At 36.3% G+C, this 22,027-nt stretch overlaps 2 protein-coding genes across 4 annotated transcripts; both read right to left on the bottom strand.

Annotated features, from left to right (window-relative positions):
• Positions 1–6,911: 6,911 nt before the first annotated feature.
• LOC126611707 (sister chromatid cohesion protein PDS5 homolog D-like) lies at positions 6,912–17,819 on the bottom strand. Of its 2 annotated transcripts, none has more exons than XM_050280088.1 (13): positions 17,524–17,819; positions 15,759–16,004; positions 15,438–15,619; positions 13,839–13,965; positions 13,520–13,717; positions 12,135–13,184; positions 11,916–12,005; positions 10,293–10,366; positions 9,114–9,165; positions 8,829–8,909; positions 8,673–8,716; positions 7,943–8,017; positions 6,912–7,785 (listed from the first exon to the last, which is right to left on the bottom strand). In XM_050280088.1, exons 2-13 carry the CDS (start codon positions 15,912–15,914, stop codon positions 7,137–7,139), a joined length of 2,778 nt encoding a protein of 925 aa, XP_050136045.1. In that variant the 5' UTR covers positions 15,915–16,004; positions 17,524–17,819; the 3' UTR covers positions 6,912–7,136. The 2 variants fall into 2 exon arrangements, with proteins under 2 accessions (XP_050136045.1, XP_050136044.1); XM_050280087.1 differs by having other exon boundaries at positions 15,759–15,962.
• A 1,904-nt stretch (positions 17,820–19,723) lies between these two features.
• On the bottom strand, positions 19,724–21,293 carry LOC126612357 (probable CCR4-associated factor 1 homolog 7). Of its 2 annotated transcripts, none has more exons than XM_050280752.1 (2): positions 21,052–21,293; positions 19,724–20,927 (listed from the first exon to the last, which is right to left on the bottom strand). In XM_050280752.1, the coding sequence occupies exon 2, from the start codon at positions 20,783–20,785 to the stop codon at positions 19,961–19,963; it is 825 nt and encodes a 274-aa protein (XP_050136709.1). In that variant the 5' UTR covers positions 20,786–20,927; positions 21,052–21,293; the 3' UTR covers positions 19,724–19,960. The 2 variants fall into 2 exon arrangements, with proteins under 2 accessions (XP_050136709.1, XP_050136708.1); XM_050280751.1 differs by having other exon boundaries at positions 19,724–20,924.
• Between the last annotated feature and the right edge of the window lie 734 nt (positions 21,294–22,027).

Below are 22,027 nucleotides of genomic sequence, written 5' to 3'. Positions count from 1 at the left end.
TAATCCTTCGGTGTTTTGTTATTTTTGAAAGTCGTTGTGAGAAACTTTAAAAATAAGTAAGCCTATAAATATTTACCAAACTGATTTTAGTGCTTCACTTTGAAGTGGCACAGTTTTTAGGAAAAAAAAAAACAATTTCAAACGGGACCTTAATAATGTGTGATTGGGTATCAACATCCACTTCTTTTTCTTTTCTGTTTTTTGGAAGACTGGAAATTATCATTACCAGGGCACAAACCAACAATACAAAGAACGCCCACAAGAGGGGCAAGCACAACAAAACACATGAAAGGTGTGAGGAACAACAACATAAGTACACTGCCACAAAGGCTAGACGGCATCCCACCACACCCCAACAACACAAAAACACTTCAGGAGGAAAGGTGTGAGGGACAACAACATAAGGACATTGCCACAAAGGCCAGACGTCATCCCACCACACCCCCAACAACACAAAAACACTTAAGGAGGGCAAGGAAGTCCATCCCCAACAACCACTTCTTTGGTACTTCAATTTTTTTCTTAATAAAAAAAGTTTCAAATGCCATTATTCTGAAGGTAAAAAAAAAAAAAATGGTGTCACCTAACTAAAGTGAAATGGCCTGAAATGTCAATACAAAGCGAAAGTCAGTACTTTTATCTGGGGTAAATGAAAGAGTCAAGACTCAACAACCATTTTTCCAATGCAAAGCCTTTGGAGGGAACAATCATTGACAATAGGGGATCCCCAAAGACTCTTAAACCGAATGATGATCCTCTCCAGATTCTCTTTGTGAGGATTCCGAGAATTCTCTAATCGTGTTCATTCATCATTCATCGTGTGGTCATAAATTATTTAAAATTTTTAATTAAAATTAAATACAAATAGTACCTGACGAAAACTGACCGTACGATTTACGATAAACAAATACGATTAAAGGATCTTTTGAATCCTCACAAAGAGGATCCGATGAGGATCTCATTCTCTTAAACCTACCTAACTTAAAGCTTCAATACTAAAGAGTCATTCTTCCTTTTATGACAACTACATGACATTATTTTACTGTATAAATATCAAAATTCGACCATTCATTTTTTTTTATCATCATTTAAAGATTATCTTTTAGAAAAATTAATTTAAATTGGAGATTGTTAAACCATCCATATGTGTGGAATAAATTGATGACTGCTATAACACATAACATCTTCATAATCAACTTTCAACTTGCTTAATTCATCTAGATTTTCTAATCAAATAAAATTCTCTATGTTTAGTGATGATTTTTAGATGATGACAAAGGAAATGAACAGTTTTGCATTATCACGTTTTTACGATTAAATAATACCATATCATCATGTAAAAAAGAATGACTTCTTACATATAAAAAGTCAAGTGACATCCATGCTACACTACTAAGTTCTCAATGCTTATTTTATAGCATCCTCCACATATTGTACAAGAGAACTGGAAAATTTTACGTACTCCTACATAAAAAGTATTTGTATTAGAATGTATTCAAGTGGAACTTTGAGAGATTTTAATGTATTTTGATAGAGTTTAATTGATTTGTAGAAATTCCATGTAAAATTTTGATTCAATTCCCTTAAAATCTCAGGAGGACATGTGTGACGACCCGTCCCGAATAATTATATATTTTATCATTGAATGTGTGAACTGACGATTATGCCCTCGAGGCTTAATGATGTGGATGTACATATGTAGTTTTAAATTATTATTTTTCCGCTAATGTGATCAAATTGTACTCGACATCATGAGAGCGTTGATGCAAATTAGGATCAAATCGAGTTCGTAACGAAAATGTTACAAACAAATAGGTGTAGATGAAAAAGTTTCGGTTTTACACTTAATCTACCAATCATTTTCTTTTCTTTTCCTACAACCTCGGACCAATTGTTAGGACCTAATTCCATAGCCCAATCAAGGCTTTGTTTCTTTTATTTCTGCCCAATCTCGTAACACACAAATACAATCACGCATGCAAACCTTCTCTTTCTCTCTTCTCTCTTCTAGACTCTTCTCCCTTGTCCGTACAATCCAAGCCTTCAACGCTCAAACATCATCCAAACTTCATTGATCAAGCTTGAGCTTTGTACCAACGTGTTTCTAGTGACTTCACGAACCCATCCATACCATTGGATCAAAGAACGGATCACGGGAACCCGAGAACCTAAGAGCACCATGCTCTGTCATGATCGTGGTTATTTCACGGAGTTTTAAAGCTTAAGGGAGTCTTAAAACTACTCCATAGAGACCTGGGAACAATTTTTGGAAGGTTTTGGACGTCGGGATAGGCTGGTTCCTCGAGTTGCAGGTTGATCGAAATATTCAAGATATATTCCGACTATATTTCGTCAGTTTTAGAACCTCTGAGAGGTAAGATCATGTTCTACTTGTTCAAGGCTTCAAATTGATATAAAGCTTGTGAAATTTGGTTGAAAAACGAGAAGATATTAAGGTTTAAAGATTTTTCCAGAATCCAGTGACACAGCAGCGCCCGGCAATGGATCCCGACGAAACACCGGAGAAGAAATGAGCATATTCCGTCAACTTTGACGGAATATACTAACGGCGTTAGGTGTATTTAACGGAATATTCTATTATTTAGCAGAATATTCTCTAAAGGCGTTAATGGTTCCATCCAACGTGTCAGGCACGTGCTTGAGCATGGCCGGTGCGTGAGGGCGCGTGTGTCATTGGAAAATTATTCTAAAAATATAGGGGTTACGACCCAGCTACATACCAGTGAGTGGGTTTTTGGTTTTCTATATATATGTATATATGCTTTTCATTTTCCTAGAATTTGATTTAAATGGATTTACGTTTTTTTTTTAAATGCCATGTCAATTACATTACATTCTAGTTTGTGCATTAATATTAATATGCATATCATTGCTTGATGCCTCGGATGCCCAGGTAAGCTGCAAGTGAGTATGTAATGTTGATAATGATTGTAGTGTGTATGATTGTGTTGAGATCTATTTAGTGCTCATTATCCTACACCTCTGTGTTAGTGCTCTGCCCGAGGCCAGGGCCTAGCCTTCACGTGATCGTTCACCTCCCGCACCACACGCTCACCTTGAATCCAAGGCAGGTGCCAGCCTGTCGTACAGACCACACTAAGTGGTTTTAACTCGTAGGTGACTTGCGATATTTCGCACAGCCTTCACGTGATCGTAGCACTAGAGTGTATATATTTACACCTAGCATATCGTACAGACCACATTAGGTGGTTCCGACTCGTGTGCAAGATTTGATTGATGAGCTATAAACTCAGTTGTATAGGTCACATTAGGTGACTCCGGCTGGCATCTCATTTTATGTTGATTCATTTCACCTGGCTTACTTATTTCATTGCTGAGATGGTTGACATGGCATATGCTTGGTTTTCACTCCTCTCGAGCATGATTGCTGAGATGGTTGACATGGCATACGCTTGGTTTTCACTCCTCTCGAGCATGATTCCTATATACATATGAATTACTATTTATGGGAAATTATATGGTTTTTACGGTGAGGGGTTATATGTTTTGAAAGTGAAATGGTTTTGAAAAGCTTTATTTTTTCCTATTCACATTTTCTATTTTGTGCCCTTCCAGGTTCTAGATAGAAGTTCGTGTTGGTGACTCATGAGGACTCTGCGGCGGTTCTGACAGACATCCATCAATGTAGGGTTTTCTTTCATATCCTATATAATTAGTATTTAGCCTGCTGGACTGCACCTTGGTACCTACACTCTGATTATGTGTATCTACACTCCAATACTTCCACTTGTACTTATATACTAGTCTAGTGTAAGTTAGTTAGTTTGGTTTTTATTTACCCGCATTATCTCATTACCTTCACTTCCGCACGATGCACATGGCTACGTCATCCTCACGTGACGCCCAGCATGCCTCAATTTAGGTCGGGGTGTGTCAACATGTGAGATTTGTGAATGCTCAAATACACTACAAAATCTCTCCACTTCCCTCAAATTTCTAAACTTTTAAAATTCTTTAAAATGAACTCCTAATTAAATACACCTGGAATGTTATAAATTCTTTAAAATCCTAATTGAATACATCTGAATTTCTAAGGATTTTAATAAACTATCTTAAAATCCTAATTGAGTACACTTTAAATTTCAGAGAATTACTCTAATGTTTGAATTACAAGCCACTTAATACTAGAGTCTACTGGTATTCCTCTTCACTTGTAAATGAGAGGTCTTAGGAATTCTTGCCAAAGGCGAAATTGAACCAAATTATTATGGCTAACACATATCTTGCCCCTTGCAAATAATGTATTTCACTACATAAACTTCATAATCACAACCACTCAATTTCTTAATCTTTATTTGAAGATCGCCTCTATCCAAAAATAGTTTGGATCGAAGATTATTTGGTCATCCAAATGTATGGACTAAACGAGCGGTTTATCATGAATATGTTATTTGGTACTCATATTGTCGATTCATTCCGTACATTTGGATGCATAAATAATCTTGAATTCAAATGACTTTTTGTAGGAACCTTCAAATGAAGATTAAGAAATCAAACATTTTCGATTAGTGAATTTATATGGTGAAAATATTTATTCGCAACTGGGTAAAATATGTGCATTCTCCCAGAAAGGGATGCAAGTATTATCATATAGTTAATAACACAAATGACATTGATATTACTGTAACAAAATTAGTGTTTACATTGTAGACATCCTATTACACTGTTAAAATAAGTTGTTACATGCCGAGGTAAGTGCATTATAAAATTGGGAAATTTTGAAATAGGTTCAATTTTATAGGCCTACTTTTGAAATAGGTCCAATTTTTAGTGATTTTTTACTTTTGAAATATATCTAATTTTTAGTTACTTTGAACCCATATCAAAATACCCCATAAAAATTATCATTCGAAGAAAAGGGTACCCATACTCTTTATTTATTTTACGGGTGCCGTAGACTAACCCACAAGAGATTAGCTTTCAAAATGTCAAAACACCTAACTATAACTCTTACCAACCTCGTTCTCCAAAAAAATAAAAATAAAAATAAAAAAATCTCACCAACCTCCATGTCTATCTTTGTCAATTGCGTGACATGATAACAATTAACAAAGCATGTATTACCACCAAAAGAGGATTAAGGCATAGATTTCATTCTTCTAACTAAATCTTCTACCCATTATGCAGTTCAAATCTGCATTTAGCGAGAATTTTTTTGTTCTCAATAATATAGTTCAAATCTGCATTTGCTGAGAATCGAATCTAAAACCTCTTAGTTACAAGTAAAGATGAATATCACTAGATCGTAGTACTAAGTGGTTATATGACATCCTAGGTTACACTATACACACCACAAGCGCCCAATCCAACCAAGAAACTTCAAGGCCTTAAATTATTATATTATAGGGAATAGATCCGTGACACCGTATTTTTTTACACGGATTTTAAACCATCACATCATCCCCTATCAATAGTTGAGATTTAACCTAATATGACAATTAATTTGACTTTTTAGAAATAAAACATACATTGGAAATAAAAACATGAAACCTTTTTTAATTATGACTCTGATTTTCTCTCCTAATCCCATTAACTTTCCTTTTTTTTTCCCTGTTCTTTTCTCTTGGTCCTCACCAACAATCTCTTCTGTTCTCTATTTTATTGAAAGTTAACCCCAGCTTTAAGTTCATACTTCATGCAGTGCTGACAAAAAAAAACTTACATCTCTCTTCTCTATCCATCCTCACTTGAGATAATTTTTTGGTTCTGCTAATCAATTTTTTAAAGATGAAATTGTAGCAATGGCACCTCAATTCTAACTCAATTGGAGTAATGGTCACTCAACTAAAAATCTATGACTGTTGATCCCTTAACTCGTCAAAACATGCAGTTATATTCTTTTTCATTAACTTTGTTAGAACTTCTGTCAAAATGAGTCACGTGCCACGCATGTGAGGCTGAATCAAGGGGCAAACGCAAAACAATCTTATGGAGTTCACATGTGGGGTTTGTAGCAATTAAAATCCCAGATTCCAGTAATCCAATAAGCTAATCAAAGTTCAAAAACAAAAAAATTGTGCAGACTTGCATTATCCAACAAACTGTTCATGCATGACACATGTATATAAACAGAGACTCGATATAATAAGAAATTGAAATCGGGACTGGTGCTTCGCTGCCCATCGTGCAATATGGCTTCGTGATTTCGACTCTTCATTTTTGTGAGTCTAGTTTTAGTATCATCCCTGCAGTATAATAACCAAATCGAAAATCATTCGTAAAGTTCATGTCACGTCGTAGTGTTTTATTGAAAGGCTGTATCACTTGATTGTAATCATTGTTTGTGATCATTCAACAAGGACCTAAAAGGTAGACACATAATGAGACCACATTACTAGGTTAACCCCAGAAAACAATGAAAGATCAACCACAAATGGACGAAGTTCTTACCAAGAATTTGGTGGGGGGGGGGAGAGAGAGAGAGAGAGAGAGAGAGAGAGAGAGAGAGAGAGAGAGGAGAGGGGAATACCTGGTAGGATGGTATTGGAAAAATGAACCAAGATACAGACCAAACTTAAGTCAACCGAATGCTAAAGCTCAGACAAATAAAAATAACGCCATACACACAGTCCTGCATTTTCTATTGAATCGGACCAACTATCCAGTCCAAGGTAATGCCATGGACAGGACAGCCTACCCCCACCCTTTAATATTTCCATCAAATGTGCCAAGATTGCATCGTATGAGCAATTTCAATCATCGTTTTCTGCTTTTATTATGTTACTTGATTATTATGGTACATTCTTTCCTAAGAGTACGTCTATTTTTCTATGTCGTGTGAGCGCGTGTGCGAGAGAGAGAGAGAGAGAGAGAGACTATACTTATGAAATCACACAGTACTCATGTCTGGAGGAAAAACCCATAAATGGTGATGGGAATGCAAAAGAGAGCGAATAGCCCTTTTGCAACAGTTTATATATTACTCATATAAAACCTACATCAAAGGCAAAAACCACTGGGTCTGGGTGCATGTTACTGTGTCTACAAAAGGAATAAAACAGAGACTAACCGACACTTTCGGTACTAGAGCTAAAATCATGCACTTTTGAGCTTGCCCATCAATCACTACCTGTCATCTCTATACACACTTTAGTCTAACTGACGTCAAGTGATCTTGCAGTCTCTGCACCCTTGCCCAATTCCATCAGTTCTTTGAAGCATTCCCTACCAGAAGGTTCAATATCAACTTTGGGACTCTCTCCCTCGGATAAGGTCATAGTCTCCAGTGTGAGCTGTGCGGAGTCAATATCAGCCTTCATACTGGCGTCCAATTCACCAGCAGATATTTGGCCATTATCCTTCAATCCGTCATTTTCCTTGGCTTGATCCCGCTCACATTCATCAATAACCTTATGCTCGCCGACTGATGCAGAGTCAACACCAGTCTTCATATCAGCCTGCACTTCACCAGCAGATGTTTGGTCATTTTCCTTGGCTTGCTCGCCTTCACATTCATCAATACCAGTCTTCATATTTGCCTCCAATTCACCAGCAGATATTTGGCCATTATCCTTGGCTTGATTATCCTCACTTTCATCAATAACTTTACGCTCACCTACTGTGCAAGAGCCAATACCAGTCTTCATATCCGCCTCCAGTTTATCAGCAGATATTTGGCCATCATCCTTCAATATGTCATTTTCCTTGGCTTGATCACCATCACATTCATCAATAACTTTACGCTCACCTAGTACAAAACAGTCCGCAGATTTACTTTCAGCTGAGACTCCACGTCTAGATATCCTTCAAAATTCAAATGAAGTTTCAGTTAGGGACCAAAAGAAAATAATAGTGACAAACTGAAAGCAACCACCCTCTCCACAAGCTTGTTAATTGGATGCTCATGTGGCAAGGGCAGGTCTAAGAGTAGGTGAAAGAGGAAGAAAGTACACAAACCAACCTTTTTGAGGACAGACCAGCATGCGTTCGTTTTGATCGTTCTGATTTTGGTTTCCGTTTTCTCTTTTGTGGTAGTCTGATCAAGATGCACAACCGAATGATTAATAAGATCAGAGAGGCATGTACATGGAAGCAGCCACATTGTGGTAGGCGAAGCAAATACGATATCAACCATTCAGTGTGAAGAAAGACTTATGAGCAATATATACTATACTATGCACGAAAACTTTTGACTGTATTGAATTAAAGTTGTGGTTAATTTTTTTTCCATTGCTAGGGTACTTTTGAAGGCCTATTGCATCGATCCTTTGGTTTGAAAACTCTACTCTGTAAGTAATATGAAATTGCATCTGTATTATTAGGTTAACCACTAAAAGAAGAAGCAAAACTTATATGAAAAAAAAAATTATTGTGAAAATACGTTTCAAAATTCTTATTAAGGGAGCTCATTATTGTCATATGACTGTGACAAATATTCAAGAAAAACTTTTTCCGTGTAGTCTTGCAAAAATGCAAAGGACTTCCAAGGTTTGTCAAGAACAGGACAAGAGAACTTCAGTGGTAATGATGACTAGAAGGATTGGTTGTGCTTCCCCTAATCGTCTAAAGCGGCCAGAAAGAATCAATTTTGCAAACAACAGTTTAACCATAAAAGACAGACACTTGTCAGAGGCACAAGAGAGTGAATTTTGTATGAAGTTAACTGATATTATTTAGGGAAGAATACTTACGTATCAGAAGCAGCAGAAAGTTTTAGCAGATTATCCATTTCGACCTGTTGAAGATAAAGAAAAGTTACGCAGGATAGGGAATAAGTTTAACACCAATGATTAAAATAAGAATTTTTTTTTTTTTTTAAAAAGTGCAATTTAAGGCACAACACATACGTCTGGCAAATCATCTCCAATCAATTTCCAGCGCTGCTTTTTGAGGTTCAGGTTTTCTTCATCTCCATCAGCATACAACACCTGTGCAAGAAGTCAAACAGAAAACACATGCTAAGAAAATTATGAAAGGAACCGTAACTGTCAGGCTAGATGACCAAGGAGATCATGTCTAGAACTCAAGGACTCTAGTAGTAGAAGATCTTCTATCTAACATTTCATATTTTTGATACGCAAAAAGAGACAGACAATATATCATGAAGGCCAAAGACCATAAATCCAACTCACCAAGTGTTTCTTTTTGGCAGGGTCGTAAGAAGAAACAACACCTTCATAAAACCTGCAGAGAGAAATTTCATGCAAGAAAATAATCATTTGGGGCTTAAAACTCCAGCGTCAGACTTAGTGGGGCCATATAAAAAAGCATTGAAAAATCGCATGAAGAATAAAGCATTAACTCAAGAGGGATTTGACTCTTCCGGCAGTTTGGGAAGCCAAAAATTTCACCCATGGGGTATGTACTGAAGATCATAAGCGGAAACAAAATAACACATGAAAACCTCCTGCAAGTCATGGTCAAGTTACTGACTTATTGCATTGGGTCAAGAAACAGAGACATGGTTTCCTCAGCAAACAATACAAATCCTAAATTCAGTGCCAAAGAATCACATTCACCATTTTTTGAACCCCAAAACGTCCTGTTCTATGACATATACTATATCAACCTTCTCTGTTATACCAGATAGACCTGACCCAGGATGAAGAAATAAAACCCATTTACAATAATTTTCAGTATTAACAAATCCTAAATTAACATTGAAATATAATTTGCAATCCCTTTTCTCATTTCGGAAGAAACCAACAAACTCAATTCAAGCATTGCCTCATAATCCATCGCTGGTTTATATACCGCATTTTCAAGCCTACATGTCCATAATTTCACTAAAATGTAATATACCACCCAATTGCTTTTCACTTTATTATTCCCAGACTGGGTTTTGCATCTTATAAGGAGTTCACATCAATTTTTAACATATGTTAACTGTAAAATCATCTCGTATGAAACTTTAAAGCTGAGCCCTCCCAAGGTTTTGCAAAACCCTAACTAGATTCTGTACAAAACTACAAACAAAATGGTGAGTTCCCTCTTGAGCTAGTGCCCTTAGGACTTGGAAACATTATCAAATAACATTTTGCTATAATAAAAAGGCTCCATGACTTTCAGTGGATTCGAGTGGCACAAGTCTAATATCCACAAGTATATTCATCAGTGTCCACTCGAATCCACAGAAAGTCATGGAAAATGTTATTTGATAATGTTTCAGAGTCCTATAGGCACTAGTGATCAATAAAACCTATCAAAAATAGATGATGAACCCCACTGACGGTGTAAGGTGAAAGCAAATATTGACTAACTACAAATATATCTTAGAATGTCATTTTTATCCTCAGTTCTGCAATACTCACTTTTTGTCCTGTGGCCACCAAACCTTTATTCTTCTGTCAACCAACCGTTCACCGAGATCAGGCATTTGAGAGGCCTAAATTGGAAAAGTTGAATTTACAAAAGCAAAAAATTATTAAATATACCAATAAATGAATAGATAAAAGAGGATGTGTGAGCTTAGAAGTTAGAACAAACCGAAATTTTTTACCTGGAAGCATGTTTTTAAAACAATACATTCAAATTAGTAAGGATATGTAATAGCTGACAGAAAATACCTGCCTACCATGCTTGACTAAATACACCAGGGGGAAAATGAACATTTGGTATTCAGGAAAGCATTACCAAACTTAGTTTAAGAGTGAATGAAGTAAGAGACATTTATTTCTGTCTTTTGGTTGCATTAGCCCACCCCAAGGGCTTAAACAAGCACATAGTGATTGTGCATTTTCACGATAATGGGAAGGTGATTATTCCCATATAGAAGGACACAATACTTTAACCACTTCATAACATAAAATAACAATAAAGATGACAGACTTGTTTGTGTTTTTTCACCTATAGTGCTGACAGATTAGTAAAAGGATAAACTTATTGAAAAGACTGTAACAAATCATGCGAAAAGAGATGTAAGCTAATAACTATCGGCACAAAAATAACAGCAGAAAACATGTATAAGCATAGAGGTTTTCCACAAATGAACACCACGATTCCAAATCCAAAGCGCTCTCCTTAATATCTTCTCTGGATAGAACTTACATTAGTGTAACTATAAAGAGAGATACATGTTAACTTTGGAGGATTCCCAAGTTCAAGTGCACCATAGTCCCAAATCCAATGTGAGCTCCTTAAGACATTAAATTTCCAGTTGAAAGTTGAAACCCACAGAGACTACCCATACCTCACTGTCTACAACAACAACAACAACAACAAAGCCTTTTCCCACTAAGTGGGGTCGGCTATATGAATCCTAGAACGCCATTGCGCTCGGTTTTGTGTTAAGGCCCGTTAACGAAGTAAGAAATGAGGAAAAATATTATAAGACGCAACACCTTACTAAAATGCATTGGTCTTGCTACTAGTTTAATACTTTCCTTATCATCAGTGAAAAGAAAACATGGATTATCAATATTAATGCCACTACTTAACTCAAATACACCAGATTTCAGAACTTTACTGTTGGACTGAATATTCTGACAAACAAAGGCCAAACTGAACAAAATCAGCATTTTATTTTTCATATCTTCTGACAAAAAGCAGAGGCATGGAAAGAGATATTGAGAACCTTTTACATATTAGTCACTGAAATTTTACTCAGGTTATATCATGTGTAATCCAATAACAGTGTTAATAATATTGTTCATTTCAACTGCTTCATCTACAAGATGATGCTAATAGGGCCAATTAAAATAATAAAGTTGGGGCCAACACAGTATACAGCCAACCTAATGTTGTTCATATTTAGTGCTTTACATGTAGGTAAACAATATGCTCTACACTTTTTAATTAATATTACTCAAAAATGGTCCAAAGTGACAAAGTAAGGACAATGCTTGAGTTGAATAACCACAAATAAAAATAGAAACAATATCAAAGGTAAACATTTTGTTCAAAAGAGAATTGCAAATGAAGTTAAGAATCCTTACCTCTTCCTTTTCAATGATACGCTTCCTCTTGAGAACCACTTTAGAGGTTCCTTCATTATCTTCATTCGTTTTTTTCGCAGACTCAAAAATCTTTTGCAGAAGTGGACAATTTCATATGGGAGACCCGGCCATATAATAGAAGAAAATTAAAAGTCATTGCAGGTGACAACTTAAAATTTCAATATCTATTTATTTTTGCATCATTGTCAGAGAAAGTACCTTGCTACCAGATGCTTCAGTACTCTCCATTCGAGAAGCACCATTCCGCCTACTTTTCTTAATACCACGACAGAGAGATGATGGATCAGTGGTACTCTTCGTTTCTACATCCAAAGACAACTGTTTTTGTGATGCTTTATCAGGATCAGTAGGAACTTCAGATTCCTTATCTGTGACCACATTTACTGAAGAACGAATGCAGCCCTCATTTGATTTTTCAGCAAGTCTAATATCTCTAAGCTGCTCCCGTAGTCTTTCTCCTGTGTTAACAGTCCCCTTATACTTCTTTCTCAGCTTGGGCTTTTCTTCTTTAGGAGTCCTCTCCTCAATTTGAGCAATTGAGAGCTCTTGCTTCACAGCTGAAAGGGAACTAGGCTTAGCAGCATGGTCTGCTACATCTTTCTTCTTCGGCCGGCCCTTTATGTGTTGGGATCCACCAAGAGGGTTCTTCGGAAGAAATGGAGAAGCTCGTATATCCCTTTCAATTTTAGGTTTGGAACCCAGGGGCTCCCTCACATTTTTAAGCATCAAGGGTACTTCAGCCTTTGCACGAAGACGATCATTTGTAGGTGAAGGATTAGACACCTTGTAATCAGACTTACTGCTGGCAGATGGTTTTTGAGTTTTTCTCCCACTACTAATCCAAGAATGGTCGTAGCCTTCTGCTGGGTTCATTAAAGAATTTGGCTTCCTGCCTCTCTTTTTGGAGGCCGAGGATGGCTCTTCTGATTTAACAGCGTTCAGAGGTAGTGAATTGTTGGGTTGAGCATTGTCATATCCTTCTTCTGAACCCTTCAAAGAATTTGATTTCTGGCCTCTCTTCTTGGGAACCGAGCATGGCTCAGCTGCTGATTTGATAGTTTTTGAAGAGTAGTTGTCTGGTTTAGCACTATCTCTTGAATCAATAACCTTGGAGGGTTTAGTATGATGGCAATGCTGTAATCCTGCAGTAGAATTTTTATGCCTGACATGTTCATCCCCAGTAGAAGCAGCTACAGTATGTTCAACTTCTCTGGGACAAACAGCAATTGCCTTAGGCCCCTCGGTCACCTGGATAATGAAGAAGGCTTTTTATTGATGAGTATAAGTTTCAAATGAAAAAGAAAAAAGAAAGGAAAACAAAAAGGAGAGGAATGGACATAACAGTAAATATACATGAACAAATCATTCAGTGCTTCCTAATTCCCATACAAACATACAAGCACACAGACTTATGTCATAAGCCAGATCATACAAACTTTCCTCGCACTAACTTTTCCTGACATATCATGTAATATAAGCAAAGCAGTGCTAGTCCAATTTCTCTAACAATCTCTACATAGAAAGTAGCATAACAGTAAATATACATGCACATCATGTCTGACAATATCACCAGTTTGGCTTACCAAAGTCTTCACAGAATCATTAACATGATCATGTTTGACAGCTTGACATCCATTTTGGCATACAGAAGCCACTATTTGCACGTAATCATCCAAAGCAGTGCCCATGGACTTCACTGCTTCCACGAGATAAGGTTTAAGCTTAGCTGAAGAATTGTCTATAACCTTCTTCCCCAATTTCCATGAAAAAGGTGAAACAGTCTGAAAAAGTAACAGGCATCTTAAGTGAAGAAACAGAATGATTTATAACAACTTAATAATAAAAATACATAAAAAAGAACAGAACAAAAAAAAAAAAAGATGTAAAGGAGAAGATTATGACCTGATTTTCCTTTCTAACACTGGATAGAAGAGCTTTGACAAAATCCACGGGAATTTCTTCACTTTCATCTAAAACCATGGTCATAATAGTTTCCATGGCTGAAAATACAGAATGTGGATGATTGGACCTTAACATTAATCAAGTAGAAGCCATAAGTTGTAAATCATTTGAAAGAAATACATGAACTACTGTATTTGAGATAGAAGACAAAGCTTCAAGTTGTCATTAAAATCAAAACACACCACACACATAGAGATTGTCTATTTTATAACTTACTGTTTATATGAATAGTTTTACAGAAAATAAATAGGAAAACTAATGAAAAGTCCAAAAAAACTTCCCTTTTAATGAAAAGCCCTTTTTAAAGGTATAGTGAATAGTACCAGAGAAAGGTATAAATATGGTATTTCGTTAAAAGTGAATAATACCAGGAGTGTTTTGTTAAAACTCCCAAAATAAATAGCATGAACACCACAGATGCAATGATTGTCTATTTTATAACTCCATACACCTCTGTCATTAGAAGTAAACATAGAAGACCCTGTTTCTTTCCTCCACAATCATGTCTTCTGAGAAAAGATTCAATTGAGAATGCTCAGCATAGTTATTTTAACTCTTCCCTTTCACTTCGAAAATTTGGGGTAGATTCCATCTGTTTTGGTGGTGACAGTTTGGCCTAAAACTGCTAATCTTTGCTAGGTTTGGGTTGAGGGACACAAGAAGGCTATGGAACAAAGTTCAGTTTGGGCTCTTTGGGCTCTTTGGGCTTCTGTCTCTAATGATTTTAGGCTTATTTCTTTCTCTTATATTTGGTGGGACTGGAAGTTTGTGGTGCTGTAGTCCTTTTAGACTGTTTGGATTTTTAAGCTCGTTCTGTTTCTCTCCTGCTTTCTTTTCTTTTAGTGGTCTTCTAGACCACTTTCTTTTACCCTTGGTTTTTTAGTCAAATGAGAGTAAAAGTTCAAAATGGATCTTTGAGAGCAGAAAGTATCTACAAGAGAAACTGTGAAGATAGGGAACCCTACACATATCTGGCTCAAGATCAGTGCAGACCATACAATCTGAAGAAACTCATCAATAATTTCTAGGTGCACAAAACATACAGTTTTACTCTCGCTAACTATGATTAGCGAACAGTGGTTTGAAGGAAAACATGCCCAGTATTAACGTGAAAATTCTGCCCCACTTCAGAATAGCATGCTCTTGATACAAACAATAAAAGACAAGAAAACTCTAGGAATCAACTTGAAATAACAAAAATAAAAAAACCCTACTATTCCATGCAAACAATTGCCTAACTATTAATAAGAAGTGGAGCAGTACAGTTTTTCTCATGCCATTCACAATATATAAATATGTGACAAGAAAATTCCTATGCTTCCATATCAACATACCAGATAATATTACAGAAGTTTCTGGTAGTTTTATATATCTAATATTACATATATTAAAGCTCATTATATGAGAGAAAACTTAACTTACCAAAAATGAAAGTTTACAACAAATTTCATTTTTCAATTCAACCACAAATCACATTCCAGCAAAGCATCATCAGAAGTCAATAAGTAACATCACAAACAGCATGAATAAAGCTCTTACTGGGTTATATTAAGGAAATGTTGAAACATCTCAAGAATTAATGCACTGCAACCAAGGTCCAGCATCAGCAAGCTTGACCTGACCTTTGCCACAATATGAAGAATGGAAACTGCCTTTCTATAAAAGGGACTGGAAACATACGACAGTTTCTCAAAAGCTGCTACAGTCAGCTGAAAGATTTCCTGTTCAACCAATAAATGGAAAATGAAGTCCTAAGAGCCCATAAAATTAAAATATATGCATTGGAGGATGCAAGATGTAGAACTTCAAAATGATTAACGATAACTTTAGATCGTAGACGGTTTACTAGAGCAATAATACCTTCATCCATTCATCATTGTATGGAGGAACCGGTGCTGTTATTCTCGTAAGCTCAGTAATGCAAGAAGCAACATATAGCTTCACATCCATATCTGAGTGCCTAAACAGCTCATCAGAAATTAATGCCTTCATTATCGGTAGGAGTGCATCTTGCATGGACCTGTGTGGTGCTTGCTGAACATTTGACAACAAACCCTCAGCTTCCTAAAATACAAAAAGAAACAGAGGATCTCAGGTTTTCGCAATCTGAAAAGCCATAAAGAAAGAACAAAAAATTATGAGATAGGTATAATGAATTAAGCAACTATATGAGAACAAATCATAAATACATTTACGCATATCATCAAGACAGAACAATTAACTACTGCATATGTAATTATCTAGTAACATCTGTGAAAGAGCAAGGTGGACTAGAGATGGTTGAAGCACCACAAGAATCAGTAATATCACTATAGCAAAGTTCTTAGGTACGAGCCGTTAACCATGTAAAGCAGCCACTTCCATCTTCCAGTTCTCACTGGCTAAATCTTCTAGAGAAGATAGGCTTCCAAGACATAAGTCATATGTGAGCAATATGATTTAATGCAGACAGAATACTAAAGAGTAATAAACCAACTGAATGGCATCGAAGATCAACTTTATCTAATTTAAGAAAATGATAGTCTCAAGCCTTACTTGTCAGAAGTAGAGGAAAAGTGTTTATCAAGTTCAAAACAGGCTAAACCCTTCTCACATGCAAGCCAGTCCAAGAAGGGCAGCCTACTGTGACTCTTTCTAGGGAGACTGTTTTCACAACTTGAACCCGACAACCACTAGGTTGCTTGGGCAAGCCAAATTGCTGCTCTAAAATAAGCACTCAATGAAGGTGAGTCTAATAACCCAAAATATGTAGGGCCTTGTGAAACTAAAGAGACTAAAAAGAAAAACCACAGATAATCATGTTTAAGACCAGACGAACAAACAGGCTCTAACAATGAGGAAAGATCATCAATAAGTTTAAACCTTTGGAAATGTACCATCATCAAGTAAACAAACATGTCTTTGCAATTGGACCAATCAATATCTAAGTGTGATTTTATTTAGGCATCATGCAGATTATCAAATCTGAACAGAAATGCTGAGGAGCTACTTATTGGAAGTGTATAGAACTCATCAATTTACTTATTATGAATTTGCGTAAGGTCATAGAAGGTTAAGCAACCTACACCCGCACACATGCACGCACACGCAACATCTTTTAACAAGCAACAGTTCACATTCATTATCTTTTGATAAGCAACAATGTGAATCAAATATTCAAATATGAAAAATCATAGGCAACAAGAAATTGGGAAATAAAAGTGATCTGTTCACTCAAAACACAATAGTGACTGGAGCAAGCAAACAAACATCAACAAGAAACCGAAACCACATTAAAAGGCCAATTTTTTGGTAAAAATTGGGCAAAAATAAGCCCCCATTTAAGCCCGACTCTAAAGAATTCAGAAAATGATGATCAACCCATCTCAAGCCATCACTCATTTGTATTCTAATGTTTTCAATTAGCCCGAAAGAAACCCAAATACACACAGAAACCTATAAAACACCAACAGTCAGTAATTCAACAAAATGATGAACAACCCACTTCAGCATTCCCGTGAATTCATCAAACCCAACAAACAAAATTAGCTCAGTAAACATGTATATGAACATATCTGTGTATCTATCTGTGTGTGTTGTATAAGCAATAAAATAAAACAGAGAGAGAGGGTATAGGGGGCATTACACCAAGGATTTTGAGAAGCTCCTCGGTAGCAGGAGGAGGGTTGAGGAGAATATTTCCAGCCTCCTTGAGCTGCTCCTCCAGCTCTTTCTCAGAGGAACAAGACATTTCAACAACAACCCAGAAAACAAAGCAGCCAAGTTTTAGGGATTTAAGCCCAAGTGTTGGGCACGCTACTCTCTCTCTCTCTCCCTCTACAGTTACTGTACTGGGTTTTTTCGGTTATGCCTCGCACGCCATCAAAATCCCATCTTTTGTGCACATTGGCGCTTTCGTTCTTGAGCGCTGGCCTAAAATTAAGAGAAGTGATTTTGATACGGCTTTTTTAAGCCTCTTATACATTTTTGTTTTTTTTTTAACGGTCAATTTTGTTTGATTTATTCAATGTGATAGATATTAATAAAAATAGTGGGTGAGAAGAGGTGTGAAAATTAATTTTCAAAAATAAAATATTGGCATTTTGGTTCAATTACAAGTTTGCCCTTGTGATATTTGAATTTGGAGGGTAATGGTATGATTTTGATGGTATTGTATTGGCTAATAAAGTCATTGTAGCACCAATTTTAGGTGAAATAAGTTACATGCCATATGTTCTTAGATATGGTCATTAAAAACTGTATCCTGGTTGGAGGCATAGAATTAGGACAAGTTTGATGAATTTTCTATATAGAAAAATTAAATTTACTCAACTAGTTAATTCAAATAATTATTTCCTCCAACTAAGTAATCTAATTAATTAGTTCGTAATACCTTTATTCAAAAATATGGTCAGCGATCAATTAGTAACTACATCAATAAGAGACAAAATTTATCGTTTAGCCAAAAAAAAAGTAACCGTATCGAAAAAGAGACAGTGAGATGACTCAGACTCTTTTAATTGTTTTAATGGATTTAAACCCCTATTTAGGGACTCTAAATGAGTAACATTTTAAAGGAACCGGATCCTCTCCAGACCTAACAAATCTAAGCCTAAGAATCAAATGATTTGGGCCGTTGAAATTTGATCAAACGGCTACAATTATTATAAATTTTAAAGAGATTTTCTATTTGTAGCCGTTGAATCAAATTTCAACGACTCTGATTATTTGATCCTTAGGCTCAGATTTATTGGGTCTGAAAGGGATCCAGGTCCCATTTTAAATCTACAAAAAATAAAATAAAATCTTGTCATGTCATGTCAGCTATCACACAACACACATCATTTCAGATCAAAAATTAAAAAGCATATCAATTCCCCTTAACTTTTAAGAATGACAAAACTATGTAAGTTGACCACAATGTAGTGGAGTGGGAACTTTACTAGGATATACATATTATTATTTTCCAAAAATATAGTAAGGCAAAATAAAACCAATACGGTCAATGAAATATTTGAACCCATATTATTATTTTTTACACTCAACTTACTCTTTACACTTATATTGTATTTACGCTTAGTCCACTCTCCTACTCTCTTAACGTAGATAATATCGTTTGTTCAAAAAAAATATGTAAATTGATCTTTACACCCAATTTAAAAAACCAAAATCTAAACCCTAATTGGTCACAAAGTCGAAGCAGAGAAAAACGTTGAATGGCGCTAATCAAGGCCTTGGATTTGTTCATTGTTTTCAAAATAGAACAACTGCGGCTGCGCCTCAAATTGTGGTGGAAGGCCGCAAGAAAACCTTAGAATGTGAATTTGGCTTGCTTGAAGTAGAAATGGGTGAATTTAAACCAAAATATTCATTAGAAATTCCATGGGATCCCTAGTTGCATATCATAAGTGTGGGAAAATTATTACGAGGAAATTATGGTATAATACTACAATGAAATAATATTATTTTAAGAAACACGTGAACAATTAGGTTAAGACACGAGTGTTTCGTTTTTTTTTTTTTTTATAGAGATTCAAGCCCACTACGGTTTGACAAAGTCCAGCAACTGATGCAACACTGTATCCCTCAACTTCCCCTCCAAGATGTATTAGCCCAACAGAATTGTTGTGTGACTCGAATCTACCTACACAAGAAGAAGATGGAGAAAATGGAAAAGATGATGGAGAATACCCTCCTTTGATGCAGGAGAGCTCTAAAACTTCAAGGTCGCCATCTATTCGTCAAAAAGAGTGTGTTTTTCTCTATGAAAGCGTATTAAGGGTGCGTTATTATAGGAGAAGGCAGACAGAATAAGGGTTTTAGCCATAATTTACACACGTCAACAGTTGAGTTAACCTATCTTGAACGGATGCTTCAAAGTCTACAAAACAAACAGCCAAACCATGCTTTTATATGCAAATGCAACCCAATCCGTGAGTCGAATAATCGAAAAAAAGTGCAAGCAATGAGAAGTACCAAAGTTGTGCCAAAAATTGTACATGAAGATGCAGTATCAGACACAGACAAGGTTAAGAAAGAAACCAGCTTTCTCATCATGTTCTCTTTTTCCTGTTATTTTCTCTTCAGAAAGTATCCTGTCCATTATCCACACCTAAACCATACAAGACACCAGCATACTTCTCCATCGAACCGCTAAAGAAACTCTCCTTCAGTTTTCTGAACGTACAGGACGTGAGCAAACTATCCGAACCTGCCTGGTGACAAATGCCAACTCTCTCCACTTCCAACAGTTCCGCAAGCTTGTTCAACCCGCCATGGAGGCTATTGCAAAACTTCATCAGATGCTTGATATCGTATATTTTCGGAAAGTATATGTTGATCAAATTAAAGAACCCTGCTTGAGTTTGGGGCGAGTTCTGGCAGGTCAAAAGCTTTAGCAAGTAACCAAAATCATAGCCGCTATGGAAGGTGACCCAATGCACGTTATCATTCAACACAATCCCAGACGACATTAGGAGCTCCCCAAACCGCTTTGCATCAATACCCTTTTCGTTGTTCTTCTTAAAATCGATGCCGCTTTGGCGCAGAAGCTCAATAGAATCACTGGAGAATACATCCTCATTGAGATTGAACTCGCGAAAATTGAACTGCCAAATGCATTGTTTATCAGTTCCACAAGAGGGGAAATTCCCTTGCTCATCGGAAAACGTGAGGCCGAGTTGAATCAGCTTGAGCATATCCACGTTGTCCTTCAAGGTCTGGTAATGGTAGTCGTAACCGTTCTTGAAATTGCCCACCGGACGAATAACAATGCCCGGAAACTCGGTGTCCATGGCGACATACGGATAATCATCGACAATTTTGCGTATCAAAGCAAATTCCTCCTCCAGATTGTCGTTCCACACCTCACGAATATGAATCGAATCGATTTTCGGTAAGAGCGGCATTCCTCTGTAAAAACTAAAAACCCACCAAGAATTTCGACTACGGCCGCGAGATTTGAAAACCCCAAGTGACAAATTCAATCAAAAACGCACGTAGCGGATCCAATTGAATCCACTAGATTTACATAAACCCCAATCAATTCTGCTACAAAAACAATTAAAAACGATACGAACCCATAAAAAATCATTCAACAAAACTCCAAGCTTTTGATTAATTGATCGAAATATGCATTAGATTATATATAAACACACAAAAAATAAGAACCAACCTCGAATCAAAGGAACGTCAACATGGCATCACAAATCCGACGGTGGGTAGGACTGAGAACTTGCGGGCTCAAAAAAGAAGGAAGCCAGAAAGCGAGGTTTCTAGAGAGAGAGAAACAGAGGGATATGGTGAGAGAGAAGATGTGCTTCCAGATTTTTTTGTTTTGGTTGTGTTTTTGGTTTGTTCTTGGCTTCTTGCGCCGAACGAGAGGCAGAGAAAGAGAAGAAGAAAGAACAAACAGAGATAATAAATACAAAAGCGATAATATAATTTTTTTTTTTTTTAAAAGACAAAGGATTTTTATTTGGCACATTTAAGATTGTGTATGCTACCACCGTAATAGTATATTTGGCACATTTAAGCATGTCTCGTGGCAAGTACTAAAAGTAAGCATGACGTTATGTGCCATGAAAGTTTTTGTCTAATGGAAAGGAAAAGTGAACGGAACGCATTAGATTAAAAAGATAATTCCCAGTGTGTGATCCATCACTTGCATGTTTCTCGACATACTATCAATAAAAATAAATAAGAAATGAAACATCGGATAATCTTAGAGTCTAAATAATTACTGACTTTTGAGAATTTTGACTTAGATAATTCTTCAAAGACAAGCTAAGAATTGAACGATTTCAATTATTAAATCACCTCTAAAATAAGGTTTTAAAAGACGTTATGCACTTGTCAGGGCAATGGGCTGGGATCTAGCACCTGGGTGGCTAGGCGAGGGCTGGACCAGACAGATTTATGTAAATTTATTATATATTTATGTAAATTTATTGGAATACATAAATTGCAAAATAAAATGACATAAATTATAAAGTATTAAAACATATTGAAAATATGAGGGACAAACATATAATGAGTGTTCATCTAAGTATTCAACAAGTCACTTAAATATTATTGAAAAATTGAAATGCAAAATGAAAGTTAAAATTTTTTTGTCAAAGTGAAAATCACAACCTAAGTGCATGCCTAGG

The sequence above is a fragment of the Malus sylvestris genome, chromosome 17, assembly GCF_916048215.2.
Source record: "Malus sylvestris chromosome 17, drMalSylv7.2, whole genome shotgun sequence".
Taxonomy (NCBI): domain Eukaryota; kingdom Viridiplantae; phylum Streptophyta; class Magnoliopsida; order Rosales; family Rosaceae; genus Malus; species Malus sylvestris.
This window is presented reverse-complemented; position numbering and strand designations above follow the sequence as displayed.